General features: G+C 39.5%; 1 protein-coding gene across 1 annotated transcript in view; it reads right to left on the bottom strand.

Annotated features, from left to right (window-relative positions):
* Window positions 1-1,783: 1,783 nt before the first annotated feature.
* The window catches only part of Clpx (caseinolytic mitochondrial matrix peptidase chaperone subunit X), a 31,117-nt gene continuing 16,127 nt past the window's right edge, over window positions 1,784-16,773 (bottom strand). Inside the window, exons 6-14 of the mRNA XM_048332120.1 lie at window positions 16,267-16,308; window positions 14,548-14,724; window positions 14,025-14,189; window positions 13,192-13,280; window positions 11,592-11,756; window positions 8,097-8,396; window positions 6,431-6,523; window positions 4,288-4,394; window positions 1,784-3,065 (exon numbers count right to left, since the gene is read on the bottom strand). Of these exons, the coding sequence (XP_048188077.1) occupies window positions 2,975-3,065; window positions 4,288-4,394; window positions 6,431-6,523; window positions 8,097-8,396; window positions 11,592-11,756; window positions 13,192-13,280; window positions 14,025-14,189; window positions 14,548-14,724; window positions 16,267-16,308 (1,229 nt within the window). The 3' untranslated portion in view covers window positions 1,784-2,974. The remainder of the gene's footprint in view (window positions 3,066-4,287; window positions 4,395-6,430; window positions 6,524-8,096; window positions 8,397-11,591; window positions 11,757-13,191; window positions 13,281-14,024; window positions 14,190-14,547; window positions 14,725-16,266; window positions 16,309-16,773) is intronic.

Here is a 16,773-nt window from a genome sequence, read left to right as displayed (position 1 = left end):
GCTTTGAACTGCAATCCTTACATCTCATCTTCTCGACTAGCTAGGATTATAAGCATGAACCACTGCCATCTACCAAAGGGATTCTTTAAAACACACACACACACACACACACACACACACACACACTGTGGACCACAAAATATAAACACTATAGTAGTTTGGTCTTCACCCTAGTGGAGTGGACTTACAGTATAGTTAGAAAGATACATGAGCAAGCCTGAAAATTTGCTAAAGGACAAGGTTGGTTTTCGTTGTTTTTGCCAGTCCTGGAGCTTGAACTCGGGGCCTGAGTGCTGTCCCTGAGCCTCTTTGTGCTCAACAAGGCTAATGCTCTACCACTTGAACCACAGTGCCACTTTTGGCTTTTATTTTTGAGTAATTCATTGGAAATAAGGCTCATGGAGTTTTCTGCCTGGGCTGGCTTCAAACTGTGATCTAGGATGACAGGCATGCGCCACCAGTGCCCAGCATATAGAACAAATTTTAGATGCTACTGGGATGATTCACTAGGAAGGCTTAAAGTGATGTAATAGAGTCAATAACCAAAGAACTAAGGGACTTGAGAGAGGGAATGGAGGGACCAAGGGCATAAGTAAAGATTTGGTAACAGAGTCCTTCAGTTCTAAAAGAGATTAGATTAGCAGATTGGAGTGAGCAGTCCCATCTATTTCTTAGTGAAACATGAAATATCTTCAACTGGATACAGGGAAAGAATATAAAAATGAGTGAAAACAAGTCACAGTTCTTACCTTTTATCAACTTGGAGGATCCCTAGTTTTTGGGTTGTTTTGCCAGACCTGGGGCTTGAACTCAGGGCCTGAGCACTGTCCCAGGCTTCTTTTGTTCAAGGCTCGCACTCTACCACTTGAGCCATAGCACCACTTCCAGCCGTTTCTGTTTATGTGGTGCTAAGGAATCGAACCCAGGACTTCATGACTGCTAGGCAAGCACTCTATCACTGAGCCACATTCCCAGACCCTCTCCCTAGTTTTTCATAGTGAGATTTTGGTTTCTCACTTTCCTGGAAAATTCCTATTTGTTCCAGACCCATTTGAGTTATCACAGAGGTACTTACCACTACAATGCACTGAAGTTTATTTGCTTTCCCTACAAAACTAGTAAGGGTCTTGAAAAGTTTGGTCTATGTCCCTAGTATCAAGTTCTATGTTTGGCATTTTAAGTATTTAAAAATTTTTAACATAATCTTTAATAACACTTGGTAGAATCTATAACTAGGAACATTTACTAGAGGGAGCCAGAAGTACCAAGGATTAAGCAGTTCCTAGAATAAAGCCACTGGCTGAAGACATTGCAAGGCCCTGCTCCAGCTAGTCCAACTACTTACAGGATGGACATATTACCACAACAGCTTTCATTGAGCTTTGTTTTATTCAAACATAAATTCCAAGATACAAATTGTAGTTATTCTCCGTTGTGTTTGATTTAAAAACATCAATTAGGCTTTGTTAACAACTTCCAAAACCAAATGTAGTTTAAGACTAAAATGTCTCCCAGTCTATTTTTCAAAGATTGCTCTTTATTTAGAAACTACTCCAATTTTCACTCTACAAAAAGGAAAATGATGCTATGAGAACAAAGTTATAATCTGAAAGACCTCATGAGGAGAACTCTGAACCATTACTAGAGAAAGCTACTATGGTAGTCAGGCTTAAACACTGCACAAGTAAATTTCTGGTCCTATCCCACCCATAAAGAGGTACCTCACATTCCTTTTAGTCTATCACACAAAGCTAAATCTTCAACAAGATTTAGAGATTCTTAATAGCTTAAGGGTTTGTTTCCTTAAAAAAAAAAAAGTGGGCAAAAGGAAAGCTCAAGGCTCCAAAAGAAAAACAGGAATACAAAAAGATATTCTCATTTAAACCATTTCAAACAAGACTGATTGAGCTGAGTGAATAATGTAGAAACTGGTATTACAGAAGGAAAGAGAAATGCTCCAAGGGTACCTGAATAGTGTTTACAGAATCAGATGGTACAATTTTAAGTCTACCCCCTATTTTTAGTTTTGCAGTGTTACCAAGATTAGTAACTTACGTTAGTGTGAACACATTCATTCACTGTGGCTGAGAGTAAAACAGATTTTCTTTAATGTTCTAGGAAGCCAAAGAATTAGACAGATGTCTAGCACCGAGACAAAACAAAAACCAAATTCAATACTTTAGGAGAAGCGTACACTATTAGGATATTTTATCTAGTTCTGCACATGGCTCTTGCTATGATAGATGTAGCATGCTATTAAAAGAATTAGTTGTTTAGTCTTTTCTCTGAAGATTTCAATCAGATTTTAAGTCCTTCTATTCACCCAAGGTACTCAAAATGGCTCAAAGTTGGTAAATAAGTCAGATTAAGTCAGCAAGAGAATGGCTTTTTTTTTTTAAAACAGTATCAGTTGGGAAGTTAGTGTCATGCATTTACCAAAAGACTTAAGAATATAGGTAAGCAAATAAATCAAAATATGGTGCAGGGTATTTTTCCATAAAATATTTAAATATGGAACTTCCTGGTCCAATTTTTAAGACAAAATTCTAAATGGTTTCAGGAAACTAATATGGGTAGAAAAATGTAGCACTAAAGAATGGTATCTCAATATTTGATTTTAAAGAATTTATTTTCCCATTTGTAGAGTAACATTATTGTAAAATCCACAGTTATTGCAATACCTGCATTGCTTAAAGAACTCCTAAGAATTTTGATAAAGCATATTTTTTAAAAAAACTGAACCAAGATAATGTACATTTTATCTCTAAATATTGTTGTCATTCAAGTCCACGTAATGTCTTCTGTATAAATCAATGTGATGTTATAGTATACATGATCTTATTCTTATCCTAAAGGCTTCTGACCATGTACGATATCCAAGATAGATTCAATGCCTTTAATGTCAGACTGTAGAAAGTTATGATCCTACACAAAAGAAGGAAAAGCTTTATATACAGCACAGGAGTCTGACGGTTTAGCTGTTTGCAGCGTCTGCTTGGCGAGGCCAGCCATCTTCCTCAACTCCAGAGTCATACTCCTCTTCAGATGATTCTTTTGCTGGAGTTCTAGAAAGAAAAGATTGTTTCATGTTTGCTTGTTTCTTAAATAAAAATTAGAAGCAAACATGGCCAGGCGTTGGTGGCTCACACCCGTCATCCTAGCTACTCAGGAGGCTGGGATCTGAGGAGAGAGGTTCAAAGCCAGCCCTGGTAGGAAAGTCCATGAGACTCTTATCTACAATTAGCCACTAGAAAACTGGAATTGGCCCTGTGACCCTGTGGCTTAGCTAAGTGGTAGGGCATTAGCCTTGAGCTGAAGAGCTCAGGGACAGCGCCTAGGCCCAGAGTTCAAGGCCCATGATGACCACCCCCCCAATAAGAAGTAAACATGATTTCTACATTCAAATAGTAAATTAATCCCTTAGCTAAAACATCCACAAAAATAAGGAATATTAAGATGATTTTTAATATTCAGATTAATTAGTGATAAAATATGGAGAATTACAGGAGTGTTACAGGTACAGTTCCCAACATTTTCCGTAATAATGTATTTCTCAAATAAACTATAACTTATAAACTAAACTCAGTCCCCTGCCTGTTTTTACCAATGCTGATGACATGCACCTCTCTCTACATGTTTTCTGTGGCTGCTTTTGTGCTATCAAGTAAGTTTTAAGTAGCTGAAATAGACCATATGACCCTAAGGTATTTTTACTAGCTCTAAGTAAAGCAGTGGAAGGTAAGTGGAATTTGTTAACTGCTATGCTTTTACGTGTGTGTGTGTGTGTGTGTGTGTATGTGTGTGTATGTGTTGGTACTAGGTGTGAAGTAGGACCTCAAGCTCTTACTCTGCTTGCTTACTCATTGCTGGCACTCCACTACTTGAGCTAGACCTTTAGTCTGGCATTTTGCTGGTTAACTGGAGATGGGAGTCTTGAAGACTTTTCTGCCCAGGCTGGCTTGGAACTATGATTCTCTAGGTCAAAGCCTACCAAGTAGCTAGAATTATAGGTGTGAACCATGGATGCTCAGCTTAATCTCTTATTCTGACTATTTTTATGTTTCTTTTGACCTAAGTGATGGCTAGTTTTGAAGATCACAGTCCAGAAAGATTCACAAAATATTATAAACCCCAATTAGATTTTTCTATAGAAAATTCATGAGATGGTTATTTCTCTTACAACATTAGAATCATTATGTAATTTCAAAATGATAGGCCAGGAAACTCTAGTAATATGCAATAAGGCTCTTAAATTTTAGATCTGTTCTTGCTAGAAATATACTTTACCGAATGTATCCTGGTTCCTTTTTTCCTTCTACTACGTCTTTGTCAACCTCCACACACACAATATCAGAATTGGGAACTTCAAACATTGGTTCTAGTAACAGCTTTTCCTAAAAAGATAAAAATTATTTCCATGGGAAACAGATCAAATACAAAATAAATTTCTATAGGCCAAGAAAATGTATTAAACAAGAAATACTGACCTAGGTGTACGCCTGTAATGCTAGCTACGCAAGTGGCTGAGATCTGAGGATGGTTTGAAGTCAGCCCGGGAGGGAAACTTGGAGACTCTTATCTCCAATAAACTACTCAAAAGAGCTGGAAGTGGCACCGTGACTCAAGTGGTAGAGTGTTCACTCTGAGCAAAAAAGCTCAGGGACAATGCCCCACAACCAACAGAAAAACAAATCTCTAGCCACCAATCACAATACCTCACAATACCTTAGGGTACCCATACAATCTGAGAAAGGGCTCTAGACATGGGCCAAATCCCATGCCTTAATTTTCCCTTCCAAGATCCTGGTTTTCTCTACTCATTAATCCATTATGCGGAAGTTTCTTTTTGTTTTTGCTATTTGATGCTGTGAATTGAACTCAGGTTTTAATGTATGCTAGACACATTCTCACCACTTACCTACAAATGCTAGCTACAAAATACCTTAAAAGGAAAAATAAAATCAGTGAGATACTCTATGCCCCTTCAACACACACACACACACACACACACACACACACCCCAAAAATTAAAAAGCTTTAAATCCATTTTCTTCATATATTTCTAGAAGAAAAACAGGGCCAGGTGCTGGTAGCTCATGTCTATAATCTTAGCTACTCAGCAGTCTGAGTAAGGTCTGATGATCATGGTTCAAAGCCAGCCCAGGCAGGAAAGTAGGTGAGACTCTTATTTCCAATTAATCATCAAAAAACCCAAAGGTGGAGCTGAGGCTCAAGTAGTAGAGCACAAATTGTGAGCACAAAAAGATCAGGGACAGGGCTGGGGATATAGCCTAGTGGCAAGAGTGCCTGCCTCGGATACACGAGGCCCTAGGTTCGATTCCCCAGCACCACATATACAGAAAAAACGGCCAGAAGCGGCGCTGTGGCTCAAGTGGCAGAGTGCTAGCCTTGAGCGGGAAGAAGCCAGGGACAGTGCTCAGGCCCTGAGTCCAAGGCCCAGGACTGGCCAAAAAAAAAAGATTAGGGACAGTACCCAAGACCCAGGACCAGCACAAAACAACAAAACTACAAAGGGAGTTTAATATTCTCAAAACTCACACCAAGGAGCTGGGAATATGGCCTAGTGGTAAAGTGCTCGCCTTGTATCCATGAAGCCCTCTCTGGGTTCAATTCCTCAGCACCACATATATAGAAAAGGCTGGAAGTGGTACTGTGGCTCAAGTGGTAGAATGCTAGCCTTGAGCAAAAAAAAGCCAGGGACAGTGCTCAGGCCCTGAGTTCAAGCACCAGGACTGGCAAAACAAAAAACAACAACAACAACAAAAAAAACAAACACAAAGAAATAGCCTACTTCTGGGGAAAGACGGACTGGAATATACCTGCTTTGGAAATGTTACAATGAAATCCCTCTTTGTACAGCGCAAACACCCTAATTGTTTTGTTTTCTTTCTTTCTTTTGTTTAAAAGCCAGTCCTGGGCCTTAAACTCAGGGCCTGAGCACTGTCCCTGGCTTCTTTTTGCTCAAGGCTAGCACTCTGCCACTTGAACCACAGCGACACTTCTGGCCTTTTCTGTGTATGTGGTACTGAGGAATTGAACCCAGGGCTTCATGTATATGCCAGGCAAGAACTCTACCACTAAGCTACATTCCTAGTGCCCCCCACCCTTTTTTTGTTGTTGTTGTTGTTGTTTTTTGCCAGGCCTGGGGCTTGGACTCAGGGCCTGAGCCCTGTCCCTGGCTTCTTTTTGCTCAAGGCTAGCACTCTGCCACTTGAGCCACAGCGCCACTTCTGGCCATTTTCTATATATGTGGTGCTGGGGAATTGAACCCAGGGCTTCATTCATACAGGGCAAGCACTCTTGCCACTAGGCCATACTCCCAGCCCTCCTCCCCCCACCCCCCACACACACCCTTTTTTAAAGAATAATGTCTGGGCTGAGGAAAAAAAAAAGAAGAATGTCAACTTACCAGTATGGACCGAAGGCCTCGTGCACCTGTTTTTCGTTCTAGTGCCAATTTAGCTATGGCTTTCAAAGCATCCTCAGTAACATTCAGTTCACACTACAAAGAGATTGGAAAGAAACTCAGATGATGCCTGGTATTTTCCTTATATAATCATACAACATTTACTAACTATAGATACCTATCATCATTATTACTCTTCTTAGAAATGTTTATAATTAAAATGGGGAGAAAAAAGGTCCAACTTTACAGATAAATAAGTTCAGAGGGTTAAAGTGACTCAATGATCCTTGACACAAAGGTAAGCTCAGCATCTGTATGTCTTGACTGGTCCTATCATGTTCAAATAGTAATGATGCTATTTATAACTCTGCCTTCAATGAGCACTTGCTTTTATCAATTAAGCCATGATAGCAGTACCATGGTATGAATCTCCTGTTTGTTCTTAGTCTTTGAAGAGGTTTTCTGGGTTGAGGTGGACTTCTTTCAACACTTGTGGAATCTGTACACACTTAAAAGCCCAGTGCATGTCTCTGGTGCCCAGGACCAGCAATGTGATTATCTGAGTAAGACTCAGAGGCACTGATGTATTTTAAGCAAGAGAGTAAAAGAATCAGCTTATGGGGGGCTGGGAATATGGCCTCGTGGTAAAGTGCTTGCCTCCCATACATGAAGTCCTGGGTTCGATTCCTCAGCACCACATATACAGAAATAGCCAGAAGTGGTGCTGTGGCTCAAGTGGTAGAGTGGTAAAGTCTCTTGCGCAAAAAGGAGCCAGGGACAACAGTGCTCAGGCCCTAACGTCAAGCCCTAGGACTGGCCAAAAAAATTTTTAAAAATCAGCCTGTGTATACTTATTTAATAAACATTAAGAGCTAATACATGCTCAATACTAAAAAATGATTCACGGTGAAGGTGGTAGTGATGAGAGACAGACTTGAGACAGGGAAACCTATTAGGAATAAAATGCATGAGCTGAGGTGAAAAATGCTAAGATGAGTAACTTGGTGTACTTGGTGTAGTGGCAACAGAGAGAAGGAAACTGATATTTGAAGATGTTAACTAGGATCATAAAACCCAAACATGTGCTGTGTGGATGTCTTTACTAGGACAAAGATATAGGAGCTAATAAAACTTTAGATGAAAGTATATGAATGTGCACATAGTATGTCACAAAAGCATTTACAATACTAAAGTTGAAAGGACAATCTAGTGTTTTGTGCTAGCTGGGGTAGAGATAGATTAATGACCTTCCCCCTGCATTTTATATTCCAATGGTGATTTTAATCCAGAAAAGCTCTCAAATGCTTAATGTAACACAGTATGCCTTCCTAGACTTCTATACTTAATGAGGAATAGATACTGGAGATAAGCAGGATTCTTTTTTTTTTTGGCCAGTCCTGGGCCTTGGACTCAGGGCCTGAGCACTGTCCCTGGCTTCCTTTTTGCTCAAGGCTAGCACTCTGCCGCTTGAGCCACAGCGCCACTTCTGGCCATTTTCTGTATATGTGGTGCTGGGGAATCGAACCCAGGGCCTCATGTATACAAGGCAAGCTCTCTCGCCACTAGGCCATATCCCCAGCCCCCAGGATTCTTTTTAATCTATTAAACTAATTTGTGTAGCATTGCAATAGCAAGAAAAACATAAATATGAACAAAAACGAAACCTAACCTTATCCATGCTGAATAAGGCCTGGTACTGAGGAATAACAGCATTGCGTGGCTCAGTTAGTATTTGTACAAGTGTTTTCTCATCTAGGCTATGCAAAGGAACCACCACAGGCAACCGTCCCACAAACTCAGGAATCATGCCAAATTCAATCAGATCTCTGGCTTCCACATGACGCAATAACCGATCTTTTTCTTCAATGTCTTGATGAGTATTTGATTCCCCACTTCGATTAGCAAGGTCTGCAGCAGCTGCAGCCCTCCTGCCTTTTCCCAGATTAGATGGTGTTCCAAATCCAAGATACTGCCAAAAAATGATGCATAGGATAAGGATCCATGTTATAAATAATACAATGAAGTTGCATTACATAAAGGACATACTCATGTGATCTCTGCAAGAACTCTACAAAGAAAGTTCCATTATTATTCACATTTAAAGGTATAAAACCTCCAGAAAACCGGAAGTGGAGCTGTGGCTCAAAGTGGTAGAATCCTAGCCTTGACCTGAAGAGCTCAGGGACAGTGCCAAGGCCTGTTCAAGCCCTATGACAACAACAAAAAAGAAATTCATAGTAAATGGACTGATTTAATTCCCATTAGATCAAAACTATGATTCTTTTCTTTTTTTAAAAAAAAACACAGTACCACGGGCTGGGGATATGGCCTAGTGGCAAGAGTGCTTGCCTCGTATACATGAGGCCCTGGGTTCAATTCCCCAGCACCACATATAGAGAAAATGGCCAGAAGTGGCGCTGTGGCTCAAGTGGCAGAGTGCTAGCCTTGAGCCAAAGAGAAGCCAGGGACAGTGCTCAGGCCCTGAGTCCAAGCCCCAGGACTGGCAATCAATCAATCAATCAATCAATCAATCAATCAATAAAACACAGTACCAGAGATTGAACTCAGGGTGCTGATCACTTTGTAAATGCTCTTACCACTTAAACCACACCATTCAACCCCTAAATTTCCCTTCTATGTTATTGCTTTTAAATCTCTTGTTCTTCAGGATTCTAGTATCAAATCCTATTTGGAAGAACAAAGAAGTATTAATTATAAATTAATAGCAGAACACGATCCTGCAAGGCTTATAAAATTTCTTTTCTTTTCTTTTAATCTTAGGCTTGAACTAAGTCTATAGTTCCCATGCACACATGAAGAAAAAATAAATCTCTTCTAATCTAATTAATTTATGCAGGATGTTAGCAAGAAAAATATCAAAATTCTAATAAACTTGTGTTTTTCTTGCTGTTGAAAGTTTGCATAAATTGCCAGAAAAATAAAAAAAACTAACCCTATCTATGCTGAAGCCTAATAACATGACTCAGAATTTTTATTCTGCAGTACTTGTAAAATAGTACGTTTTTCTCATTTAGGCTATTCAAAGGAACTAATACAGGAAGTGGTAACCACTACTAAACCCTTACTTAGTCTAGTACAATAAAACAGTCAATGGCTGAGCAGAAACAGAGCTTATCTATGACATACTCATTTAGAAAAAATATTATCTAATATAAAAGTACTTGTTTGTGGCTATTAGATAAAACACAAAGGCATGGAAGTGTTCTAGGCTTGTTGCCACCATAGACATTACATTTTATTATAATCAATTAACAACAAATAAGTACTAGACATGTACCTAGAAGAATCTAAAGAAACTAAGTCCCAGGCCCAGTTAAAAATCAAGACTTAAAGCCAGGCATTGGTGGCTCATACCTATATTCCTAGCTATTCATGAGGCTGAGGTCTGAGGATTGTGACTAGAAGCCAGCACAGGCAGGAAATTCCATGAGACTCTTATCTCCAATAAACTACACAAAAAAGCCAGAAGTAGCATTGTGGCTCAAGTGGTAGAGCGCTCGCTTTGAGCAGAAAAAGCTCAGGGACTGCTATTCCTGGATCCAGGCTCAGAGTTCAAGCCCAAGGAACAGGAAAAAAAAAAATCAAGACTTACCCGGGTGCCAGGGGCTAACACCTATAACCCTAGATACTCAGGAGGCTGAATCCTGAGGATCAAAGTTTAATGACAGGGCTGGGGATATGGCCTAGTGGCGAGAGTGCTTGCCTCGTATACATGAGGCCCTGGGTTCGATTCCCCAGCACCACATATATAGAAAATGGCCAGAAGTGGCACTGTGGCTCAAGTGGCAGACTGCTAGCCTTGAACAAGAAGAAGCCAGGGACAGTGCTCAGGCCCTGAGTCCAAGCCCCAGGACTGGCAAAAAAAAAAAAAATGTTTAATGTCAGCCCAGGCAGGAAAGTCCTTGAGACTTTTTATCTCCAAGTAACCACCAGAACTGAAACTAGAGCAAAAAAGCTCAGGGACAGCCCAGGCCCTGAGTTCAAATGCCATGACTGACAAAAAATAAAGTTTTTGAGAATTCATCTTAACCAAAAAAATCTGGGCATGATGGTATGTGTCTGTCATCCCAGCTAAGTGGGAAGCCTAAAAATAGGAGGATTACTATCCGGAATAAAAGAGACTCTAAGGCTCTAGCAGAAAAACAAAAGTAAAAAGGGCTGGAGGCCAGGCAATAATAGAATATCTGTCTAACAAGTTGAAAGCCCTGAATTTAAGCCCAATTACCACAAACAAACAGGACTTGTCAGAATGCATAAAGAAAAGACGCAAATCCTTTTACACTCCCAAATTTTTCTCTCTGCTTGTAAATGCCAGGTATGATTTAAGACATAATATTGGGCTATTTACTGGGCTTCACTGAAATGAGCAAACAGAACGAACAAGTTTATATGATAGCAACCTTCAATAATAACAGAACTTGTTATATATAAAATATAAAATTGAACTCATTAATTTATACTTTAAAAATGTTCGTACATGAAGATATATATATATATATATATATATTTTTTTTTTTTTTTTTTTTTTTTTTGCCAGTCCTGGGCCTTGGACTCAGGGCCTGAGCACAGACTGTCCCTGGCTTCTTCCCGCTCAAGGCTAGCACTCTGCCACTTGAGCCACAGCGCCGCTTCTGGCCGTTTTCTGTATATGTGGTGCTGGGGAACCGAACCTAGGGCCTCATGTATCCGAGGCAGGCACTCTTGCCACTAGGCTATATCCCCAGCCCCACATGAAGATATTTTAAAATTCCTTAATTTACCGATCTAAAATGAAAACAACTAGAAATACATTTCTGATACGCTCTAAGAAAGTAAAATGACTGGCCAGCACTGGTGGCTCATGCCTGTAATCCTAGCTACTCAGGAGGCTGAGATCTGAGGATCTTGGTTCAAAAGCAGCCCAGGCAGGAAAGTCCATGAGACTTATCAAATTACCAAAAGAAGCCAGAAATGGGGCTATGGCTCAAATGTTAGAGGGCTAGCCTTAAACAAAAGGAGCTGAGGGATAGCACCTAGGCTGAGTTCAAGCTCCAGGACCAGCCAAGGGGGGGGAAAAAAATGACTGGTCACCAATGCACATAAGAACAGAAACTGAGTATCCATTCTCTTTAAATGTTCTGAAAAAGCCCTCTAGAAAGTTTACCTTTTCATTTTTCCTCCTGCTGATAATTCTGTCTAAGCCATTGAAAGCACCAGATGCAACAAACAGGACATTTGTTGTATCAACTTGGACTGTTTCTCCACGTAGCTTTCGGGAATTCTTTTCTGGAACATTGACTATCGTGCCTTCTAGTAATTTTAATAAGCCCTAAATAAAGAACAAAGAATTTGTTAATATCACCATAAAAGTGTATTAACTATCATACTTTAAGTAACGGGATTCAATGGGAGGGAGACAATATGTAGATAAGGTTAATAATATGTAATGAAAACTCCCACATTTCTACAACTAACATGTAAAATAGATGCATTTTATCACATTAATAATTCATGAATTACTTGAAATGACATGAAATTATTTGAAATGACCATATGCCAAGACTTCTGATATATTATAACCCAGGAAAACAGTCTTGGAAGTTTTTTAATGGTAAAGTCCTAATTCTGACATAAAGACAGAATTTTGATTGACTGAATGAAATGGTACTCAAACATGGTTTAAATATTCAAAATTTTGGAAAAATTGATCTTTCACATTAGTTAAAATTCTATTCTACCATGTTAAATTTTGAAAGTATCTGTACCAAAAAAATTTCCCAGCAAATTTTTAAGTGATCAAATTTTTCTATGTCTGTCAAAAAAATTGAAGCCATTTTCTTCAATCTTTAGTTTATCATGAGTAGTTGCCATTAAAAGGTTACATTGGCCAAAAAGACCACTGTGACTTTAATTATGACTCTGCAAGGAGTGAAACACTATTTTATACCCATCTTCTACCTAAATGGAAGGAGTAAGAAACAAATATGGGCCATTCATGTCTAGTTGGAATCAGAACTTTCTTTAAAAGTTTAGAAATGTTCACTGGGCCTTTGAGGAATAAAAACAACAAAGATGCCAGCCAGGAGCTGGTAACTGTAATTCCAGCTACTCAGGAGGCTGAGATACAGAGGATCACAGTTCAAGGCCAACACAGGCAAAAAAATCTGTGAGACTGCATCTCCAAAATAACCAACAAAAAGCTGGGCTGGAGGCATGATTCAGTGGTAAGAATGCCAGCAGGCAAGTGAGTTAAAGACTTCAAACCCCAGTACTGGCAAACAAACAAACAAAAACCCCAAAGATTAAATTTTATTTTTTCTGTTCTTTAAAGTATCTTAATTTCCTAAGAAAGGAAATTTGCTACTTAAAATCATTAATAGGGGCTGGGGATATGGCCTAGTGGCAAGGGTGCTCGCCTCGTATACATTAGGTCCTAGGTTCAATTCCCCAGCACCACATATACAGAAAATGGCCAGAAGTGGCGCTGTGGCTCAAGTGGCAGAGTGCTAGCCTTGAGCAAAAAGAAGCCAGGGACAGTGCTAAGGCCCAGGACTGGCCAAAAATAATAATAATAATAAAATAAAATAAATCATTAATAATCTTCTTTTAGGATCTGAGCTACTTTACAACAGTATGTGAAGTTTAGGCTGGGAGAAATACACAATGCAGATCTAGTTGAATGTGAAACCAAACGTACAATATTTGGGAGGTTTGATGTGTTCCCTTCCTTTTAGTGGGCTTGAACAAAATATTCAACTGCTTACTTGCTGAACGCCTTCTCCACCTACATCCCGTAACTGATGGATGCCTGGCACACTGCCAATCTTATCTACTTCATCCAGAAAGACAATTCCTATAATTTAAGGAGGATTCTATTTATAATACGAAAATGATAAGACACAAGATAGTCTCAGTTTTAAAATACTAGATGGCTACAGAGCAAGGTTATTAAGTTTTTCATACTTAACATACGCAATGGCTTGATATTTTAAAAATACTACTATATCTCTCATGATTTTGTGCATGTGGTTTGGAATTTATTCCATTTATATGAGTATGACAAAACTTTTTGACAAGTTACCTACCCTTGAAATGTCTCCCCATTTTTTTTATTATGGGAAACTGTAGAAGCATGAGGTATGAGGCATATATATATGGTTCTAACACTAACAAAACTTTAGCTCACTCTTTCCCATCCACATTCTCATTATAAAGGAATATGAACAGACAGTGGTTGTGCTCTTCATGTAAGTAAAGCAGAGAGGAGAAATGCAGCATCTAGACTCATCCATTCTGCACTTGCCATATTTACCAGCTCTTGCCCTTTCCCTAAACCCAAAGTCAGAAGTCTAGAAGGGAGTTAGAACAAGCAAAGCAACAGCAGTATTAAGGACATATGGAATAGTAACTTGGGTGTTTTCACTCTAGCAGCAGCCATCTTAGTCACAAGACAAAACAGACTTGTGGCCCTCAGTTGGTATATTAAAAAGTTTGTGACAGACACTTATGTAACTATGGAATAACAGCCCTTGACTCAAAATAATTACTTCCTTGCTAATAAAAGTAAATCTGGGGACAACCTGTACTTAAGACATACCTTGTTGTGCCTTTTCCACATTATAGTTGGCATCTTGGAGCAGTTTGGCAATCACGGATTCGATATCTTCACCTACATATCCAGCCTGAGTCAAAGTTGTACAGTCACAGATAGCAAAAGGAACATCAAGGCATTTAGCCAGAGTTTGTGCCAGCAGGGTTTTACCTACAGATACAAACAGTAAGAAAAAGGTATATTGACACTGTTACAAAGTATTTGCACAAAAATTTGCTGGGTGCCAGTGGCTCACGCCTGTAATCCTAGCTACTCAGGAGCCTGAGATCTGAGGATCATGGTTCAATGCCAGGCCGGGCAAGAAAGTCTGAGAGACCCTCATCTCCAATTAACCACCAGAAAACCTGAGTGGTGCACTGTGGCTCAAAGTGAGTAGAGTGTGAGCTCGGTGTTAGATTTTTTTCACCCCATTAGGATGCACAACTCACATTTACAAGGTATAGGCCGCAGAATCATTTATTAGTTGTTTTTTTTTAATGACTAGTAAAATTCCCAGAAAGTTATTTACCTGACCCAGTTGGTCCAAGCAGCAAAATATTACTTTTTTCAAGTTTTATGTCATCATGTGAAGAATCCAATACTTCACCTCCTCGTTTTTCCTGAGGTATTTGTTGATTTACTTGTTGCTGCATGGATGCTCCTAAAGCATTACCATGAGGGCTGATGCCAGCAATCTGAAGCAATTCTGAAAGAGTGCCAAAAGAATTACTCTAGCTGTGCCTTGTAAAACCCCACATCTAACAACAGGCATCTAGTTAGAAAAATGTAAATATGTCAATACTGCTTACCTAAAAAGAAAAGTACAGATTATCTAGTGACAAGTGTATAACATATGATTATAACACGAAGGACCTCAAGGAAAGAAAAGGGACCTCTTCACCCTCATCTATGTAACATAGGAGGAAGAGGCTGTTTCACACAGATGCAGGCAGCATGAGGAGAGCTTAGCACCAGAGGTCAGAAACTGTCTTTTGTCTCCAACTGAGCAAGTCATGTAATCTTTCTTTCTTTCTTTTTTTTTTTTTTTTTTTTTGGCCAGTACTGGGCCTTGGACTCAGGGCCTGAGCACTGTCCCTGGCTTCTTCTTGCTCAAGGCTAGCACTCTGCCACTTGAGCCACAGCGCCACTTCTGGCCGTTTTCTGTATATGTGGTGCTGGGGAATCGAACCCAGGGCCTCATGTATACGAGGCAAGCACTCTTGCCACTAGGCCATATCCCCAGCCCCTATGATTCTGTTTCTTAACCAATAAAATAGCAATACCACCTGTTCTATCAACTTCAAATACACAGCCAGAACTGGAAGACTACTGATATGGAGGCATTTTGAAAGATAAAGAATATTACTTGGGCTTCATGTATGGGAGGCAAGCATTCTACCACTAGGCCATATTCCTAGCCCCCAATTTACAGTCACTTAGACCAGGCCAACTCTAAAAAATAGTGTTTTAAAGTATGTGTGTGCATGTGTGTGTATGTAATAGCAAACTACAGCTTTAAAAATGCAATTCCTGGGCTAGGACTATGGCCTAGTGGCAAGAGTAGTTGACTCATATACATGAAGCCCTAGCACCACATATACAGAAAACGGCCAGAAGTGGCACTGTGGCTCAAGTGGCAGAGTGCTGGCCTTGAGCAAAAAGAAGCCAAGGACAGGGCTCAGGCCCTGAGTCCAAGGCCCAGGCAAAAAAAAAAAAAAAGAAAAGAAAAATACAATTCCTATCAACATGTATGTATTAATAGAGGGAAACCACAGCATTTTGTATTTCTCTAAGTTATACTTTAAGAAGTATCACAATAGCAAGGCACTGTAGCTCACACCTGTAATCTTAGCTAATCTGAAGGCTGAGATCTGAAGAACATGATTTGAATCCGGTCTATCTATCAGACTCTTATCTCCAGTTAATCACCAAAAAGAAAAAAGAAAAGCCAGAAGTAGAGCTGTACCTCAAGAAAGCTCAGAAACAGCACCCAGGCTCTGAGTTCAAACTACAGGACTAGCACAACCCGCCTCCACTCCCCCGCCCCCCGCCAAATACCTGAAATAACCCAACCAGACAAATTCATTAAAAACTGCACTCAAAGTATATAAAAGCATGTATGATAAACACTCTTAGTTAGATACTATACATCCTTCTTGGTCATATGCACACAATACTCTACCTAACCAAGACAGTTCTCCAAAGGAATGGAGTCACAGAGGACCTGATTTGTACAGAGGTCACTTACTTGTAAATCTGTACTCATCTTCCCGTCTTCTTATTTCTAACTCTAAGAAAGAAAATGAAAATGGCAACAGGAAAAATATTACTTATTTACTTAGTCTGGAGAAACAATGACTATCCCATTCCTGCCTGCTCCCAAATATATTTAACTGTTTTCAGCTTTTCACATTTCAGAAGTTACTTATACAATGCATCCCTTTAAGACTAAACAAAATAAAACCAGGCTTAATGACGGTTGTCCAGTTGCTAGTATTCACATAAATGAGATTAAAAATTATCTATATTTTAAGAGAAGAATGTAATAATTTAAGCCTCTAGTGAGAATTAAAATCCTTCATACTATAATCAAACATTTGTGCTTCTAGAACATATAACTACTGAAACATTAGTCCAGTGACTGAAACAAGAAAAATTTTGCTCCTAGACAAGACAGCGCTATGTGGACTTCATACAAATGAAGGTTCCAACTGTCTACTATTCATGGCGTATGCTTTCTAAAAATAAAGTAACT

This window comes from Perognathus longimembris, chromosome 23 (assembly GCF_023159225.1).
Source record: "Perognathus longimembris pacificus isolate PPM17 chromosome 23, ASM2315922v1, whole genome shotgun sequence".
NCBI classification, from domain to species: domain Eukaryota; kingdom Metazoa; phylum Chordata; class Mammalia; order Rodentia; family Heteromyidae; genus Perognathus; species Perognathus longimembris.
Note: the sequence above shows the minus strand (reverse complement) of the source record. Positions and strands in the feature narration are given on the sequence as shown.